General features: G+C 42.7%; 1 protein-coding gene across 1 annotated transcript in view; it reads right to left on the bottom strand.

Annotated features, from left to right (window-relative positions):
• The window catches only part of LOC311352788 (complement factor H-like), a 135,838-nt gene that overhangs the window by 74,545 nt on the left and 40,480 nt on the right, over positions 1-20,813 (bottom strand). Inside the window, exon 9 of the mRNA XM_084472587.1 lies at positions 6,469-6,657. Coding sequence (XP_084328713.1) covers positions 6,469-6,657 — 189 coding nt within the window. The remainder of the gene's footprint in view (positions 1-6,468; positions 6,658-20,813) is intronic.

The raw sequence follows: 20,813 nt of genomic DNA, 5'->3' as shown, positions 1-20,813 counted from the left end.
TATTTGAGACCATATGCACAGAAAAGCAGACAGAGGGAGCTACCCTGGAAGTTATCACCAGCATTTCTGACGTTTTTATCCCAGAATTAATTATGTTATGCGAGGCAACGCAACAAACCGAACTCCACTCACCCCCCGCTGTGAACAGCTTCGTTTGAGGGCGTGGCTAACCGCTGGAAGGCGGGATTTCTGCACTTCAGCACCTCCCACTGCAGAGTCTGACGTCATATTATCACGGCAGTAAATTTTGAGTGCAAACAAGGCGTTTGACACACGTGGTAGTTAGCTGCATCATTGCCATTCAGCTTCCAATGCGAGAGCGTGCGTGGGAGTCAAAACCTACCAATAATCACGTATTGCGCACGTTTCATACAGCAATAGGCTGTGTGTCATGCACCTCTGAGATTTTGAAATGATATTACTTAACACACCAGCATCAGACACCAGATCTCCCCACTGAACTCACTGGACTGGCACACATCACTTTAAATCTTTTTTTATCTGTTGCACTTTATCTATTTATTAGAGTATTTTAAATGTCTTTATTTATCAAATGCATTACAGGTATTATTATGTTATGGTCTTTCAGCTATCAGCTAGCCAGCTACATCTATTTATTCTTCATTGGGATGTATGACTGTAATGAATGTGTGGGAATGTATGTTTTTTTACTCGATCACGATCCCTGAGAAACGCCTTCTCGTTCTGTTGGTACTTGTTATCAACAAAATGACAATAAATTTGATTTGTATTTGTATTTGTATTTGTATATCCACACGGACATGACACGATCTACGAATAGATAATGTCCGCCTGTGTCTTGTAAAGTTAAATCACACAGCCTACATTGGATGCACATTAACAAATAACCCACAACAGAAACAATGAGACAGAACTATCTAAGCTATCTGTGATCAAAATTTCTCTGAAAGTGTTCTTACCTTGGCCTGTCACTACTTTAAATGCAACCATCCATATTAAAAGAACACACCCTTTAGATAATCTGTGCATTTTGTCGGCATTCACAAAACAATTCACCAACACCAAGACCAGTACAATCTAGAGGAGGAAAGCCCAAGTCTGTTCTCTTAAACTGCTGTCTGAGGGCAATATACCTGTGTTTCGTCATTGATCATTCGGTACAATTTCCAGTATTTACCGAAAGAAGAATGCCTATTCCCGTAAAAGTGCATGTTTTTGTGTGTTTTATCTCCAGGTAATGATTTACACCGATCAATAAAACAAACTGGCTGTCCCTCTCAATGCCAGATATTGGGATAGGGATATTGGGAACTCAGGACCCAGACAGGAAGCCAAAAGGATGCGTATCAACATCTTGTAGAAGATCCTTGATATATGCTGTGTTAGCCTCCATGGCAATGCAGAGTGTGTGGGTGGTGTTGGGAGGAGGTGGTGGTGGTAGGCGCTTGCTGGTCACTTGAACATAAAGGAATGGACTATAATCTCTGCTCCATCTTGTAGCGTCTGAGCAACGTGTCTGCCATTGGTTTCACAATGTAGGTACATATTGCCTGTACCACATTGATGTGGTGTCTGTGACATACACTCACACACACATTAAAACATTCATGTCCCTTTTTTTTGGTGCTATATATTTTTCTTGCAAAACTGATGTTTTGGCTGAATCTTTACAACTATCTTGAGCAAGCTGACACTAGAATGAGTAAATTTGCCCTCTACTGCGGAGTGTTTCCTTAACCTTTTCAAACCACAGCACTCCTTCAATGATATTCCTTTTCTAATCCACCAAACCACCAAAAAACGTCAGGAAATACTTTGCAAAACATCTGTTGAACTGTAATAGCCTGTGTACTGAACCGCGTGTGCTTCCAACGTCCGCAACCTCTTTGGACTATAATCACCCTGCTAAAAAGGCTTCGGTGTCTCATCTTACTATTATAATAGCAGGCCTGTCGGCTCCTCCACACTTGGTCAAGTGCACATGTGCCAAGCAGCGAGCAGCTCACACACACAGCACGCACGCACACACACACACACCGCACGCACACACGCACATACATTCACACACACGCAGCAGACGCAGAAGTTAGATGACAACAGCAGGATCGAGATAACAGCCCTGCCGGTGAAGTTGGAGCCATTTTTGCCCCCTGCCCTACGCATTTTCATTGATCAGACAGCACCATGTACGGAAGCATAATGCATTAATTTGAGAAAATTAATTCTGCAGTTTTTCTGAATTTTGATTAACCTCAAAAGAAGAAGCTCATTCACTTAAGAGCTCTATTTCATAGAAGCATACATGTCCTGCCTGTTTAGTTCAATCTAGTTTTATTTTGGTTTATGCTTGAGACGTTGGGAGATGCTCGTGTCCTTAAGTAATATTGATGGAATTGCTATTAGTTTGTTGACTTGCAGCACCTCAGGACTTTGGGGTTGTTCATACGGAAAGCCCATTCTGATCTGATTCTCTGATGCTCTGATCTGAGGTTCTGATCTTCTGATGCTCTGATCTGAGGTTCTGATGCTCTGATCTGAAGCTCTGATGTTCTTCTCTGGTGCTCTGATCTGAGGTTCTGATCTGATGCTCTAATCTGATGACATTGCAGCGTTTGTCCAGGATCAACACCCCGGTGTGTGTGGATGGTGAATCTCTGTCTGAGCAGCGATGTGTTTCATGTCCACATCCAAGTCAGGGTTAGGCTTCCTGGACACCTATAGTATAACGCTACGGTATGTGGTGCATTTCATATGTAACATCGCTCATTATAACACTAATAACAGTAACACAACGGTACTAAAAAAGTATCATGAGTTGGTGTGGGTCGTAACCATAGGGATAACAGACCCGCTCTTTCCTAAAAGCCTCAGCCTTAAATGCAGCTTCTCTTGGGATTTTGAGGAATCTTGTGAATTCATAAAAACAGCTGGATTTTTTTTTGCCATGAAAACTTATTGATGGCAGGAGGCGTGTTAAGCCCACACACGCTGCCTACGGCCTCGTACCTAAGACAGAATCACAGCCGTTCTGAAATTCAGTACAGCATCACTCCTTCTCATGTGATATTGCTTAAATATCCACTTGTTTCAACCTATGGCCATTATGTCATTTTCTGTAACATGCAGGCAAGTTTTGGTGTGGGGGTCCCAGTCAGGCCCTAGAATAAGGTTGTCAAGTTTCAGGGCGGTAGGACCTTCCCATCTCAAAAGCGGCCTTTTACACCACATTCTGATCCACTAGGTCTTCTGGCAACACTTCTGACAGGCTTTGTCAACAAGAAGCCCATTTGGGAAAACTATTTTTCTGTAAGGGCTAGAACTCCAAATCTCATATGTCGTTCCCGGGAACCCGGGAAACGTGAATATACATTTTGTCATCCTTAGCAATCTCGGAGCATTTGCTGAGGCTTTGTGATTCATTTCTTGTAGGGCTGGCGCCCCCAAATTGATAATCATATGCTTTGAGACCCTCTTCGATATAAAAGAGACCCCAGGTCTATAGCTTACTTGTTACTGTCCTCGACTCAGAAGTCACCTACTCATTTTATCACATTTACATTTAGGGCATTTAGCAGACGCTTTTATCCAAAGCGACTTACAATAAGTACATTTGTCATAGAAGTGAAACAATATATCGCCGTCGGTACAGTAAAGATGTTCATAGAACCAAGTGCAAGTACTAACATTCGCCAAGCTAACCCCATTAACCCTAACCCTGTGTACAGCAGTGATAGCTAGCTACTGCAGATGCTACACAAATAAGTACATGCTACACCAGGGCTGCCAACTTTTGGGTTTTCGCTGGCGTGAGATTCTGTAGAATCTTGTAATGCATACTTTATAGCAGGGTCCGCGGGTGTAAATGTTGACTGTGGGGGGGGGGGGGGAATCGGGATTGTTGATGGGGGGGGGATTGGGATTGTTGATGGGGGGCGCGTATTTTTTATATTTTTTGCCGTGAGAAATTGGATGTGTGGCGTGTGAGCGTGTGTAAGCAGGCAAAAGCGTGTGTTACATGGTGAAACCGTGAGAGTCGGCAGCTCTGTGCTACACAACATGCATGCACAACACAATTAAGTACATGCTACACAATTAAGTACAAAGAACGCCACCTCACCTCACCACCTCCTTTAGGGCTTCGGCCTCCTAATTGATCATAGTATGTTTGAATGCCCTCTTTCATATATATGACACCACCACCACTGGGGCTTGCCATCAATTCTCCATATCCATATGGGTGAGGGGGTGCTTGTGAGCAGTAGGGTACACCATACATAAATAGGAAGTTTGCAATGAGCATTACTATACTCAACAACAGAAATAGGCAATACACACTCAGGATGAGGAATGACCTCTCACACATGATAAATTAATGAATTGTTTCAAATAATCTAAAAATCGATCTGTGTGCATCACTCAGTGACGTAACTAGCCCCCAGTGATTTTAAAAAACGAGTCACGTTGATTACAAAAGTGCACAGTGCTTATATTGTTTACATTAATGTGCAATATGTTTGTGGGTTGAGAATCAGAATCAGAATATTATGTTCTTATAAGATGTTCATGTATTAAATACAGGATATATGCGTGCATGTTACAGAAATTTAAATAATGGCCATAGGTCTTAAACCAGTGAGATAACTGGGGGTGAGATAGCAAGCACAATAGCAACCTGGACTGTCACGTAACATGGACACAGGCCCATTGAAAAGAATAGGCCAAAAAAAGACTACGTTTTCCGCTGTGGACCAACGTACATGCTGGTGTGAGACTGGGTTTAAGGGACGTGATTAGTTTCAGTTTTTGAGGGGTTCTGAAAAATCTGATTTTGTTTTGACGTATCCATAACTAGAGGGTGCACTGCCACCCCCCTAACCCCCCCCCCCCCAACTTATTATAAAGTTTTGTAGATATATTATTGCAACGCTTGCTCTCCCTCGCCCTGATATCCTAAAACAATATATATATTGTAGAGACCCTGTACACATGGGGGTTCTGGGTTTGCAGGGTCGGCCGTCAATCACCCTGCTCTCTGCCAACCACTAGAATGGGGGTGGGGGGGGGGTGTGTACAGTTTGTGGGTGGAATAAACCGTGGATTCGACACTCCCTCCGTATGTGAGAACATTACAATATTTTGACCTTTATAAACCCAGGGTAGGATCACCATGGCATCAAATGCTCCGTTCCTTGTCTGTGCCCTAACATGAAAGAGTATATTTGGTATATCATTTATTGGCTACAATTATAATATATATAATATAATTTCCTTTAGTCCTATTTTTTTATGAAAAATGTACATGTTTGGCTTTCACTGCTCACCATTCTCTACCTTTGTGATTTCCACTGCCCAGTGATTAATCAGCACCGCAATCACTGATGCGGTCGATAGACATTGTTTCTGGCTGTGTGTATAATAAAGTTCATATAAAGTATCAGTTTCTAATATTATTAGGGATGCACTGATCTGATGCTGGTCGGTATCTGATTGATACCGGCCTATATGTGCTAGAGTTGGCTGGAGTCCATGCATAGCTCAGATAGTAAACCTCTCTTTTTTGTCAACCAAATTCTCATATTGCTGAAACAGAGATAGTAAAATAGTTCATTTTCAATTCAAAACTGACTTTTGAGTGCTGTGCAGATCCATAGGATCACTCTCACTACACATAATACACACGTAATTTCCCAACATTCATAAGTCACACCGTTTTACCAGCATATGCAGGTGCACAGTGCACACACATACCTTGGCAATCACATAATATTTAGGAAATCAGTCTGGATCTCTCCTGTCCATTTCAGTGGAGTTCTTGCCTTAACGTACAAGCCGATCTGCCCCACAAAACATGTGACGTCATCATGGTGTGCTGTTCAGATACACGGGATAAAGTATAACGCATTTTGTGTTGAGAATCTCCACTAGTGCAGACTCTTGTTCTTGTTTAATAGTTGTCATTGAGTCTATTTCTGCAATAGCTGCACTTATGGCTGTTTACTAATACTGCTCGTTGCTCTGGGATATACCATAACGGTTTTGCCAGCGGCAGCCTACGCAGTCCCAGATTGGCCGGGTTACTTCACCAAGTATGAAACAGTGCCTGATAGGCAAGATTACATTGTCAATTCATGAAAGCGGTGTGGGTGGCTAGAGGTCCAGAATGATCGGTGTAGTGAAACAGAATGTTTGGTCAGGTCATCAGGATGGTTTCCACAAACCCCCCTCCCCCCCCACCCTCCACAACAGAATAACGAGATATAAAAAGACAATGACTCATATTACTTGTCCATTTAATTCACTTGTTTTTATTCCCTGTCTCAAGTAGGCAAATCAATCTCTCCATTGACACAGACCTTACTAATTCTCTTTAGGCTGTGTAAGAATCCTTCTTCACAAACAAATGTAAGCCTTTCATCGTGACCACATTCCAACTCTTCAACTCCATCTCAAAGGAATTTAATATGATGATATTATGAGACTACTCACTAAGACATATAGTCTCTCCGGTCCATTGTCCGTTCATACAGGTCTTGACTTCTCCCTCAATGGTGAACTTTAATTGACAAGTGTATCTCACTGTGTCCCCGTGCTGGTAGGATGGCTTCAAATCACTGCTGATGTCACCATCAGGGAGCGGCGGCGGAGGCCCACACGGTCTTTGGTGACTGCTGTCTTCTATGCAGAGAGAGGGACAACATATAATAAAATAAAATAATTCTTTACTGAAGTGAGTACAAACGCAGTACAAAAACCACAGACTTTACATGAGAAAACAAAGGTGAGAAACTCCTCTTAGAAACACTTTTTGTGAAGATACACATTTGTGAAGATAAAGCAGGGAGTGAAGGGAGCAGACGGAATAAATAGGCATGACAACCGGTGCGGAAAATTTGTCCATGATTGCATGGTGTTTGGTGAGGACACCACTGTGTGTGGTGTCCTCTGTCCTATATGCTGACGTGAGCTCCGCTTCATATGATTCATCTGGGTTAATGTGCCCGTGCCTGCCACGTGCACGCGATCGGGAAGCTCATGGCTTGGGAACCATTACGGAGTTGCAGGAGTCGTTAGTGCAGTGTTGGTCGTGCTGGGACCGGACTGTGATGCTCCCAATGTGAATACCGAACAATATTGGGTGATGGCAGGCTTGTTACAAAAAAAAAAAACATGTACTGGGGACAAACACTGACTATAGTTTTGCGAGATCTTGAGTTTGATTTGCGAGTTCTCGACTTTGATTTGGGCTCAAAGGGCCGGCTGGCGATCGGGGTGGTGGATGTGCCCTGGAGATGGTTGGAGGGCGAGACCCCCTCGGGAGCGGCTCTGCAGAGGCTGGAGAGGCGAGGCTGGAGTCCGTGGACCCGCTCCCGACCCGCTCCCCCTCGGGAGCGGGTCCGCAGACACCAGCCTCGCCAGCACATTGCTGGTCAGCAATGTGCTGGCCAGGGTCTGGAGAGGCTGGAGTCCACGGACCAGTGTTTCGCCGTTTGTGTCGCTCCTTTCCTGGGGCTAGAGTTAGGCTGCGCATGTGTGTGTGTGTGTTGGTCCGGCGGGGCTGGAGTCCGCGGACCCACTCCCGAGGGGGACACGGACCAGTGGTTCGCCGTGCAGAGTGTGTTAAAAGGTGGGTGTCGAGGGTCTTAAGGGTCGGCACAATAATCAGCAGAGAGGCAAAAATGACGTGGTGATATTTTTATTTTTATATCACCAGGCATAGGCAGTCTTCAATCCAAAAATAAAGGAAATTGGCAAAAGGGAAAATACTAGAAAAAATACAAAAAGTAAAGGCTAGTCTATAATTCAGCCAAAAGTCCTTTGCAAATAATGGCAGACATCATAACATACTGTGGCGACCACTGCCGTGGACGTCTGTTCGGGTTCCGTGCAGGGGATCATGGGATCATTGCTGTTGCAGTTGGATCGACGTTCCCATTGTATTTGTTGGAGTGGTTTGGGAGTGTTGAGTTAAGTGGGATTAATGGGTTAGGGTTGTTGGAGTGTAGTGCTGTTATCATGTTGTGTTCTTCGTGTCGCACCGTTATTGAGAATGTCATGTATGTATGTGTGTTGGTTGTGCTGTGTTCTGTGCGATGGTGTTCAAAATAAAGACAACTTCCGTAGTCGTGCGGTGTATGGGGCACGGAAGTTGTAAACCATTTAAACCTGGGCTTCTGTCTCAATCTTTCTGTGCGTCGCCACAATACGCAACTGATGGACAAGGACAACACGTCATAGTTTCGGTCCCACTCGTCCTTCTCGCCCAACTGTCACGCATCACTTATATACGTTGGCCAGACCCACCCCAAATTGGTACATACCAACATACTGAACACACACGGGGTGTTTACCTAACAACCTATAAATATACGTTAAACAGTGGTGAAAAGGTACCTATAACAAATATCTCTTCGTCAAACCTTACAGTGAACATTCATGCATGGACACATGCCACTACATACAAAGTAAAAGTCAAAATAAACATAATTGATTTGTCGGAGACGCGACTGCTCCGTTTGCGCGCACCCGCGAATATAGCTGTCCGTGGGCGGGAGCGCGCTTCCTAGGAGCAGCCCGGAGAGAGCAGTGGATACAGCGTGAGAAGTTTACACTTCTAAACAGTGAATAAGTAAACACATTGCAGCGATCACAATCTCCTAAACGGACATTACACAACGGCCATACGGCTTTAGCTTGGGTTAATGTTTTAGCGCTAGTGAATGATTAGAGAAATGTTTGGTGCGGCCGCAATACGGACGCGTGAGGACGCGCCAACAACCGCGGCGTCACAGAGTGCAATGTGCGTGTGGGTCTGGATCAAGATCTCGCAAAATAAAGTCAAGATCTCGCAAATCAAAGTCAAGATCTCGCAAAACTATAGTCAGTGTTTGTCCCCAGTACAGTTTTTTTTCTTTGTCTTTTTTTCCCCTTTTCCTTCATGTCACTTCGGCGGCTCCGTAATTTATCACATTACAATGTAATATGACAAATAAAATGAATGCATTAAATCATCAATGCATGTCATAAACATGCATATAAGGCTCTGTCTGCACCTGCTATTGGCTCAGTCAAGCTCAAGTTATAGTGATACGATTAAAAGTGAAGAAGAAAGGAATGCGTCTGCCAAGTTTATTCCATGTAGTAGTACTATATCTATTAAGTTAACACTACTTTAAGTAAGATTTATTTGTAGCGATTCATTGACATAGTTTTACTCTATGTGGCCCCTGAACCGCCAGTGGTTTTCCTTTTTGGCCCACTTGTTAAGGAGGTTGAATAGCCCTGATCTAGTGCCTGGGAGTTCTCGCGAGAGCACAATTTGAATTTGCTTAGCGAGTCACTCTGGGAATGAGCAATAAGGCGTGTTTCAGATCGCCTGCATTTGAGCGCATGCATGCACGAGACTTGAGATGATCCGCCGGAACTAGTCAGACACACATCAAGTTCCCACCACGTCAAGTCGGACACAGGTGCACTTCTTGTAGTTTGAACAAGCATAGTTTGGGAGAGGGCACGCCTCTTTGAAAGGAGTCATTTCTCACGTAGGAAATTCCACGTGGTAATTCCAACCAACTAGGGCAACGTTTTGATATGTTGAGGGGAGTGTCTTATGTCTGCATTTATTTGAGACCATATGCACAGAAAAGCAGACGGAGGGAGTTACCCTGTAGCTCCCGCAAGTTTTTAAAGCCATGTGACATGTCGCATAGGGAAGTTATCACCAGCATTTCTGACTTATTTTTTTTTTTTTAAACCTTTTTTGTTGTATTTTAAGAGCATAATAACAATGTATGCATAAATGATAACCAGATATCACCTGAATCAAACTAATTAGAAGTAATGGTTCTGAAAAAGAGAGCGAATCCGCAATGCAAACGTAAACGGTCCCGGCTCACCGTTCTGACCGTAGTTGTCACATTGCCAGAAATCCTAGATTTGTGTGCAATGCCATTAGAAAAAAACACTTACGGTTGCAAGTAGGAATTCCTGGACTCCATTGACCACTTTGGCATCTAATTGTTATCTCTCTTTCCATTCTGTAATTGGTACGGCATGCATAGGTTACTTGGGCTCCAGAATTGTAGACCTCCCGTTTCTTCTCCATAATAACTGAATTCTCTACTCTTGTCGGTAAATTGCAGGTGGGGTTCACTGAATAAAAAAAAAAGAAAAAGGCCACACACGATGTTAACCCAAAACCAAATATAAATTTCCTAATTTATTGATGATGAAACAAACTGAAAAAAAGACAAACAAGGTGGAAAAAAAATGAAAAACAAGAAAAACAAAACACTAAAATCTTGCCTGGGCTACTCATGTTAACGGCTGATGGTTTTGTACTGGGTTAAACTATGCTGAATGGCTTTAATAGAATACGATGAACCTTGAGGTAGCTTTAAACTTCCATAAACTCTGCACTCTTGGCAATTGTGTAGTCATCTAATTGTGATTGCTTTGGTTGTACTGAGCCTTAACTGTCACTTCGGATTTAAAAAAAGACATGTCCTTTTTTTGGTGCACAACAGGTGTGCAGCCTCAACCTGCCCCAGAGTCTAATCAGTGTGACTTGGGCCAGGTGAGGCTGCTTAAACCAACACTCCACCACAGTACAGACACTCACACACAGGTAATATTTGCTTGCTGAATAGGCGTTAACTGACGCCTATTTATGAAGCAACGCAGTGGCGCGGGAAGTAGGGATGCGGCAGGTGCTGCAGCACCCCCTGGTGGCGAAGCTTTAAAACTGGAGGGAGTTATTTAGAAAAAAAATATAAAATTATAGCTTATAAATATCTCTGGTTGTTGTTTCTGTTCCATGACATTTTGTATGTCATGTTTGGGGTATGGGATGAAGAGAGGGATAATTTTAGTAATTTTATTTATCAATGTGTATTGGCCAATCAGATTTGTCTTGACGCGATTGCAATCAGCCTAAGCATAGCATGTACGCACACTCACAGCCTGACACAACAACAACAAACAGGTTCTAAAGTGGTCTGCAGAATACAGAGCCTGTGCACCATAGTATCTATAGAATTCTATAAACTCTACATAGACTGTAACCCCCTGACGAAAATATTTTCCTGCGTGTCTGACAAGAAGATGTTCAGGGGATCATGCTGCTGTCAGCTGCTCGTCATGGAGCCTCATTGCTAGTTAAACTGCTCTAAAAGGAGGTCATGTCACATCCATTATTCGTATATGTACAAATAATTCAAATTCTCCAGATTGTGTTATTTGAGCAGTAGAAATTGGGTTATTTACACAGTAGCAGTGAATATCCTGTCTAGTTAGGTCTAATTATTAAGCACAGCTTAAATAGACATTATAAAAAGTTAATAAATTAAACCGATTTTGATCAATTCACCCTTTCTGTACTATAGTTACTCTTTCCCCGGTGCTAAAGCATGGTACTTCAGTTGTTTTCCTGTCCCATTACATTCAATAGGATAAGCTGTCTCTCTACAATATGTCTGACCCTGAAGGGTCGAGGTCAATGTTCATGAGAACGTTGACCGACCTGTACAACAATGTAGAAAATGCAAGAAACCACACATAACTAAATATGCACATATAAATAAAAATCCCCCATGAAAATACCTTCACAGAGTGGGTTTGGTGTCCATCCGTTTTCCGTGCATGTAGCCCAATTAGTAGTTTGCGTGAAGCCATCTTTACACCGGTATGCTGCAAATTCACCCATCCGTGTACTTTGAAGCCGTTGTTTCAAATTAGGGTCATTTGGATCCTGACATCTGATCTCTGAATAAAGAAGCACAATTGTGTTTCAGTGGGAACTTATAGTAGCTCATGATTGTTTTCCCAAAACATACAATGTGGCATCTACATAGTTCTCAATATAGATTTCTGCACACTTACGTAAACGTATTTGGTTTACTTTAATTTCAAAACAATTGTTAAAAAAACAACACACCAATCCAATCAAACCTGAAGGATCGAGACAACCTGGTTGGTTCACATAAGAGGACAACAATCCTAAGAACATTTATGCATCTACAACTAACTGATGCGTGAAAATAATGTTGCCTTCCTTGGCATATTGCAGCTGTATCCCATTCCCCACTTTCTGTACAATTAATTGTTTTCTGGGTTCGTTGAACAAAGTAGGAAAACCAGCGGCCTCGGTTGCATTCCACCGAAACGGTTTCTCCTGGTAAAAATCTGTCTTTATTTACGTCAAGATAAGTGGTTCCCCTCACTTGCAGCAGTTGACATGTCACTCCTGAAAATCAAAAAGTAAGATAACAAATTAATATTGCCATTACCCAGCAAGCAATATTGTCATATTATCATATTGATGTCTGTGCCTGATAAAGCCCTGAATTAGACTAGGCTACACTGCAGCCACTTATGGTCTTCAAATTGGTTTATCATGTGGGCTTATGCCAACTGTCAAACAGTTATAGTATGATTTCACTTCAATTGTTGACACAAAGCCAATTGCAAAGACTTTGTCAGGCACAACACATGAAAAAGTAGTCACGTGACACGCAACAAGAAAGATTAGATACTTTAGTTTTAGTCTATCATAACCAGTGGCGTAACAAGCCAACGACGGGGCCATAAGCAGGATGTTTTTTGGTTTTTGGCCGGAGTGAGACTCTGTAGAATCTACAGAGTCGGGGTGTTGGATTGCGGGCAGACGGGATTGTTGACCGGGGGGCGGGATTGCGGGTGGGTGGGATTGTTGACGGGGGGGGGGGGGGGTTTGAAACTTAGAACTAGCTCTGAATACAGGGCCCGGGCGGTAAGATGAAGTCGCTGGGGTGGGTGGTGCCCTCCAAAGATTGACGTACCTGCTTACCGATAGTTACGCCACAGATCATAACCATTGTTAGCTAACCGACAGACAATTACAACCCCAAACTAAATGAGAAGCATGCAGCAACATGAGGTATGTATTTCATAGCTGTGCACATGCACATTAAAATGATATTGTTGCTAATCCTTGATCTACACAAACAATATATCATATGAAAGCTGAGACTCCACTGATTCCAACAGTCCAAACCACCAATCACTCTGTGGTGTGTTTTTTAGAATAAACTTCACTTCTTCAAGTGACAACCAACGATCATGTCTCACACAGGTGCACTTCTCGTAGTTTGAACAAGCATAGTTTGGGAGAGGGCCCGCCTCTTTGAAAGGAGTCATTTCTCTCGTGGGAAATTCCACGTGGTAATTCCAACCAAATAGGGCAACGTTTTGATATGTTGAGGGGAGTGTCTTATGTCTGCATTTATTTGAGACCATATGCACAGAAAAGCAGACAGAGGGAGCTACCCTGGAAGTTATCACCAGCATTTCTGACGTTTTTATCCCAGAATTAATTATGTTATGCGAGGCAACGCAACAAACCGAACTCCACTCACCCCCCGCTGTGAACAGCTTTGTTTGAGGGCGTGGCTAACCGCTGGAAGGCAGGATTTCTGCACTTCAGCACCTCCCACTGCAGAGTCTGACGTCATATTATCACGGCAGTAAATTTTGAGTGCAAACAAGGCGTTTGACACACGTGGTAGTTAGCTGCATCATTGCCATTCAGCTTCCAATGCGAGAGCGTGCGTGGGAGTCAAAACCTACCAATAATCACGTATTGCGCACGTTTCATACAGCAATAGGCTGTGTGTCATGCACCTCTGAGATTTTGAAATGATATTACTTAACACACCAGCATCAGACACCAGATCTACCCACTGAACTCACTGGACTGGCACACATCACTTTAAATCTTTTTTTATCTGTTGCACTTTATCTATTTATTAGAGTATTTTAAATGTCTTTATTTATCAAATGCATTACAGGTATTATTATGTTATGGTCTTTCAGCTATCAGCTAGCCAGCTACATCTATTTATTCTTCATTGGGATGTATGACTGTAATGAATGTGTGGGAATGTATGTTTTTTTACTCAATCACGATCCCTGAGAAACGCCTTCTCGTTCTGTTGGTACTTGTTATCAACAAAATGACAATAAATTTGATTTGTATTTGTATTTGTATTTGTATATCCACACGGACATGACACGATCTACGAATAGATAATGTCCGCCTGTGTCTTGTAAAGTTAAATCACACAGCCTACATTGGATGCACATTAACAAATAACCCACAACAGAAACAATGAGACAGAACTATCTAAGCTATCTGTGATCAAAATTTCTCTGAAAGTGTTCTTACCTTGGCCTGTCACTACTTTAAATGCAACCATCCATATTAAAAGAACACACCCTTTAGATAATCTGTGCATTTTGTCGGCATTCACAAAACAATTCACCAACACCAAGACCAGTACAACCTAGAGGAGGAAAGCCCAAGTCTGTTCTCTTAAACTGCTGTCTGAGGGCAATATACCTGTGTTTCGTCATTGATCATTCGGTACAATTTCCAGTATTTACCGAAAGAAGAATGCCTATTCCCGTAAAAGTGCATGTTTTTGTGTGTTTTATCTCCAGGTAATGATTTACACCGATCAATAAAACAAACTGGCTGTCCCTCTCAATGCCAGATATTGGGATAGGGATATTGGGAACTCAGGACCCAGACAGGAAGCCAAAAGGATGCGTATCAACATCTTGTAGAAGATCCTTGATATATGCTGTGTTAGCCTCCATGGCAATGCAGAGTGTGTGGGTGGTGTTGGGAGGAGGTGGTGGTGGTAGGCGCTTGCTGGTCACTTGAACATTAAGGAATGGACTATAATCTCTGCTCCATCGTGTAGCGTCTGAGCAACGTGTCTGCCATTGGTTTCACAATGTAGGTACATATTGCCTGTACCACATTGATGTGGTGTCTGTGACATACACTCACACACATTAAAACATTCATGTCCCTTTTTTTTGGTGCTATATCTTTTTCTTGCAAAACTGATGTTTTGGCTGAATCTTTACAACTATCTTGAGCAAGCCGACACTAGAATGAGTAAATTTGCCCTCTCCTGCGGAGTGTTTCCTTAACCTTTTCAAACCACAGCACTCCTTCAATGATATTCCTTTTCTAATCCACCAAACCACCAAAAAACGTCAGGAAATACTTTGCAAAACATCTGTTGAACTGTAATAGCCTGTGTACTGAACCGCGTGTGCTTCCAACGTCCGCAACCTCTTTGGACTATAATCAACCTGCTAAAGGCTTCGGTGTCTCATCGTACTATTATAATAGCAGGCCTGTCGGCTCCTCCACACTTGGTCAAGTGCACATGTGCCAAGCAGCGAGCAGCTCACACACACAGCACGCACGCACACACACACACACCGCACGCACACACGCACATACATTCACACACACGCAAGCAGACGCAGAAGTTAGATGACAACAGCAGGATCGAGATAACAGCCCTGCCGGTGAAGTTGGAGCCATTTTTGCCCCCTGCCCTACGCATTTTCATTGATCAGACAGCACCATGTACGGCAGCATAATGCATTCATTTGAGAAAATTAATTCTGCAGTTTTTCTGAATTAACGAGATACCTCAAAAGAAGAAGCTCATTCACTTAAGAGCTCTATTTCATAGAAGCATACATGTCCTGCCTGTTTAGTTCAATCTAGTTTTATTTTCGTTTATGCTTGAGACGTTGGGAGATGCTCGTGTCCTTAAGTAATATTGATGGAATTGCTATTAGTTTGTTGACTTGCAGCACCTCAGGACTTTGGGGTTGTTCATACAGAAAGCCCATTCTGATCTGATTCTCTGATGCTCTGATCTGAGGTTCTGATCTTCTGATGCTCTGATCTGAGGTTCTGATCTGAGGTTCTGATCTGATGCTCTAATCTGATGACATTGCAGCGTTTGTCCAGGATCAACACCCCGGTGTGTGTGGATGGTGAATCTCTGTCTGAGCAGCGATGTGTTTCATGTCCACATCCAAGTCAGGGTTAGGCTTCCTGGACACCTATAGTATAACGCTACGGTATGTGGTGCATTTCATATGTAACATCGCTCATTATAACACTAATAACAGTAACACAACGGTACTAAAAAAGTATCATGAGTTGGTGTGGGTCGTAACCATGGGGATAACAGACCCGCTCTTTCCTAAAAGCCTCAGCCTTAAATGCAGCTTCTCTTGGGATTTTGAGGAATCTTGTGAATTCATAAAAACAGCTGGATTTTTTTTTGCCATGAAAACTTATTGATGGCAGGAGGCGTGTTAAGCCCACACACGCTGCCTACGGCCTCGTACCTAAGACAGAATCACAGCCGTTCTGAAATTCAGTACAGCATCACTCCTTCTCATGTGATATTGCTTAAATATCCACTTGTTTCAACCTATGGCCATTATGTCATTTTCTGTAACATGCAGGCAAGTTTTGGTGTGGGGGTCCCAGTCAGGCCCTAGAATAAGGTTGTCAAGTTTCAGGGCGGTAGGACCTTCCCATCTCAAAAGCGGCCTTTTACACCACATTCTGATCCACTAGGTCTTCTGGCAACACTTCTGACAGGCTTTGTCAACAAGAAGCCCATTTGGGAAAACTATTTTTCTGTAAGGGCTAGAACTCCAAATCTCATATGTCGTTCCCGGGAACCCGGGAAACGTGAATATACATTTTGTAATCCTTAGCAATCTCGGAGCATTTGCTGAGGCTTTGTGATTCATTTCTTGTAGGGCTGGCGCCCCCAAATTGATAATCATATGCTTTGAGACCCTCTTCGATATAAAAGAGACCCCAGGTCTATAGCTTACTTGTTACTGTCCTCGACTCAGAAGTCACCTACTCATTTTATCACATTTACTTTTAGGGCATTTAGCAGACGCTTTTATCCAAAGCGACTTACAATAAGTACATTTGTCATAGAAGTGAAACAATATATCGCCGTCGGTACAGTAAAGATGTTCATAGAACCAAGTGCAAGTACTAACATTCGCCAAGCTAACCCCATTAACCCTAACCCTGTGTACAGCAGTGATAGCTAGCTACTGCAGATGCTACACAAATAAGTACATGCTACAACAGGGCTGCCAAGTTTTGGGTTTTCGCTGGAGTGAGATTCTGTAGAATCTTGTAATGCATACTTTATAGCAGGGTCCGCGGGTGTAAATGTTGACTGTGGGGGGGGGGGGGAATCGGGATTGTTGATGGGGGGGGGGGATTGGGATTGTTGATGGGGGGCGCGTATTTTTTATATTTTTTGCCGTGAGAAATTGGATGTGTGGCGTGTGAGCGTGTGTAAGCAGGCAAAAGCGTGTGTTACATGGTGAAACCGTGAGAGTCGGCAGCTCTGTGCTACACAACATGCATGCACAACACAATTAAGTACATGCTACACAATTAAGTACAAAGAACGCCACCTCACCTCACCACCTCCTTTAGGGCTTCGGCCTCCTAATTTATCATAGTATGTTTGAATGCCCTCTTTCATATATATGACACCACCACCACTGGGGCTTGCCATCAATTCTCCATATCCATATGGGTGAGGGGGTGCTTGTGAGCAGTTGGGTACACCATACATAAATAGGAAGTTTGCAATGAGCATTACTATACTCAACAACAGAAATGGGCAATACACACTCAGGATGAGGAATGACCTCTCACACATGATAAATTAATGAATTGTTTCAAATAATCTAAAAATCGATCTGTGTGCATCACTCAGAGTGACGTAACTAGCCCCCAGTGATTTTAAAAAACGACTCACGTTGATTACAAAAGTGCACAGTGCTTATATTGTTTACATTAATGTGCAATATGTTTGTGGGTTGAGAATCAGAATCAGAATATTATGTTCTTATAAGATGTTCATGTATTAAATACAGGATATATGCGTGCATGTTACAGAAATTTAAATAATGGCCATAGGTCTTAAACCAGTGAGATAACTGGGGGTGAGATAGCAAGCACAATAGCAACCTGGACTGTCACGTAACATGGACACAGGCCCATTGAAAAGAATAGGCCAAAAAAAGACTACGTTTTCCGCTGTGGACCAACGTACATGCTGGTGTGAGACTGGGTTTAAGGGACGTGATTAGTTTCAGTTTTTGAGGGGTTCTGAAAAATCTGATTTTGTTTTGACGTATCCATAACTAGAGGGTGCACTGCCACCCCCCTAACCCCCCCCCCCCCCCCAACTTATTATAAAGTTTTGTAGATATATTATTGCAACGCTTGCTCTCCCTCGCCCTGATATCCTAAAACAATATATATATTGTAGAGACCCTGTACACATGGGGGTTCTGGGTTTGCAGGGTCGGCCGTCAATCACCCTGCTCTCTGCCAACCACTAGAATGGGGGTGGGGGGGGGGGGTGTGTACAGTTTGTGGGTGGAATAAACCGTGGATTCGACACTCCCTCCGTATGTGAGAACATTACAATATTTTGACCTTTATAAACCCAGGGTAGGATCACCATGGCATCAAATGCTCCGTTCCTTGTCTGTGCCCTAACATGAAAGAGTATATTTGGTATATCATTTATTGGCTACAATTATAATATATATAATATAATTTCCTTTAGTCCTATTTTTTTATGAAAAATGTACATGTTTGGCTTTCACTGCTCACCATTCTCTACCTTTGTGATTTCCACTGCCCAGTGATTAATCAGCACCGCAATCACTGATGCGGTCGATAGACATTGTTTCTGGCTGTGTGTATAATAAAGTTCATATAAAGTATCAGTTTCTAATATTATTAGGGATGCACTGATCTGATGCTGGTCGGTATCTGATTGATACCGGCCTATATGTGCTAGAGTTGGCTGGAGTCCATGCATAGCTCAGATAGTAAACCTCTCTTTTTTGTCAACCAAATTCTCATATTGCTGAAACAGAGATAGTAAAATAGTTCATTTTCAATTCAAAACTGACTTTTGAGTGCTGTGCAGATCCATAGGATCACTCCCACTACACATAATACACACGTAATTTCCCAACATTCATAAGTCACACCGTTTTACCAGCATATGCAGGTGCACAGTGCACACACATACCTTGGCAATCACATAATATTTAGGAAATCAGTCTGGATCTCTCCTGTCCATTTCAGTGGAGTTCTTGCCTTAACGTACAAGCCGATCTGCCCCACAAAACATGTGACGTCATCATGGTGTGCTGTTCAGATACACGGGATAAAGTATAACGCATTTTGTGTTGAGAATCTCCACTAATGCAGACTCTTGTTCTTGTTTAATAGTTGTCATTGAGTCTATTCCTGCAATAGCTGCACTTATGGCTGTTTACTAATACTGCTCGTTGCTCTGGGATATACCATAACGGTTTTGCCAGCGGCAGCCTACGCAGTCCCAGATTGGCCGGGTTACTTCACCAAGTATGAAACAGTGCCTGATAGGCAAGATTACATTGTCAATTCATGAAAGCGATGTGGGTGGCTAGAGGTCCAGAATGATCTGTGTAGTGAAACAGAATGTTTGGTCAGGTCATCAGGATGGTTTCCACAAACCCCCCTCCCCCCCCACCCTCCACAACAGAATAACGAGATATAAAAAGACAATGACTCATATTACTTGTCGTCCATTTAATTCACTTGTTTTTATCCCCTGTGGCAAGTAGGCAAATCAATCTCTCCATTAACACAGACCTTACTAATTCTCTCTAGGCTGTGTACGAATCCTTCTTCACAAACAAATGTAAGCTTATCATCGTGAGCACAGTCCAACTCATCAACTCCGTCTCGAAGGAATTTAATATGATGTGGTTGCAACTGCTGTCTGCCCACGGTGCACGGCCCTGAAAGAGAAAAAGACCAGAATGTGGTTAAGGGTGCACCAATCAACGGCAAGATGACAAATAAACTCTCGTGAAAGGCTCCAAGTTAGCCCTGATGGAAAGACAAGTTCAGGGGCCAGATTTCAAACACAGCCTCATATTTGAAATAGATGGTTTTGACTTTGAGTGTTTTGTTATTTGATACGGTGCTCAGTGTATACCTTTTAGCCTATACATTTTTTACAAAAATTGCCATAGACCTCATCAGTTTTCTGGTTTCTGATAAAGCTTAAGATTTACCAACCTGCTTTCTGGAACTAATTCCAATGTTTATGAACAATATTACAAACTCCATGCACATCATGGATGGAAAACATAATTATGCTATATGAAAGATCCTAAATAATGTTAATTTAAGATGGAAATTAAAGTCAATTTTTAAGTGACATCATCACTATTTTTTGTTGACTGTAATCAATGCTGTGTGTGTTCAGGCAACAACTGTTGACTGTACAGTATCGTAACATTGACCTCAATTTGACTTAAAGGTTCAGAGACTACTCACTAAGACATGTAGTCTCTCCGGTCCATTGTCCGTTCATACAGGTCTTGACTTCTCCCTCAATGGTGAACTTTAATTGACAAGCGTATCTCACTGTGTCCCCGTGCTGGTAGGGTGACTTCAAATCACTGCTGATGTCTCCATCAGGGAGCGGCGGCGGAGGCCCACACGTTCTTTGGTGACTGCTGTCTTCTATGCAGAGAGAGGGACAACATATAATAAAATAAAATAATTCTTTACTGAAGTGAGTACAAACGCAGTACAAAAACCACAGACTTTACATGAGAAAACAAAGGTGAGAAACTCGTCTTAGAAACACTATTGACAATAGTCACAACTAGGAACCACGTTCTGGCAATATTCAACAGGACAAACATTTGTGAAGATAAAGCAGGGAGTGAAGGGAGCAGACGGAATAAATAGGCATGACAACCGGTGCGGAAAATTTGTCCATGATTGCATGGTGTTTGGTGAGGACACCACTGTGTGTGGTGTCCTCTGTCCTATATGCTGACGTGAGCTCCGCTTCATCTGATTCATCTGGGTTAATGTGCCCGTGCCTGCCACGTGCACGCGATCG

The sequence above is a fragment of the Micromesistius poutassou genome, assembly GCF_964030765.1.
Source record: "Micromesistius poutassou genome assembly, chromosome: 9".
Classification (NCBI taxonomy): Eukaryota; Metazoa; Chordata; class Actinopteri; order Gadiformes; family Gadidae; genus Micromesistius; species Micromesistius poutassou.
This window is presented reverse-complemented; position numbering and strand designations above follow the sequence as displayed.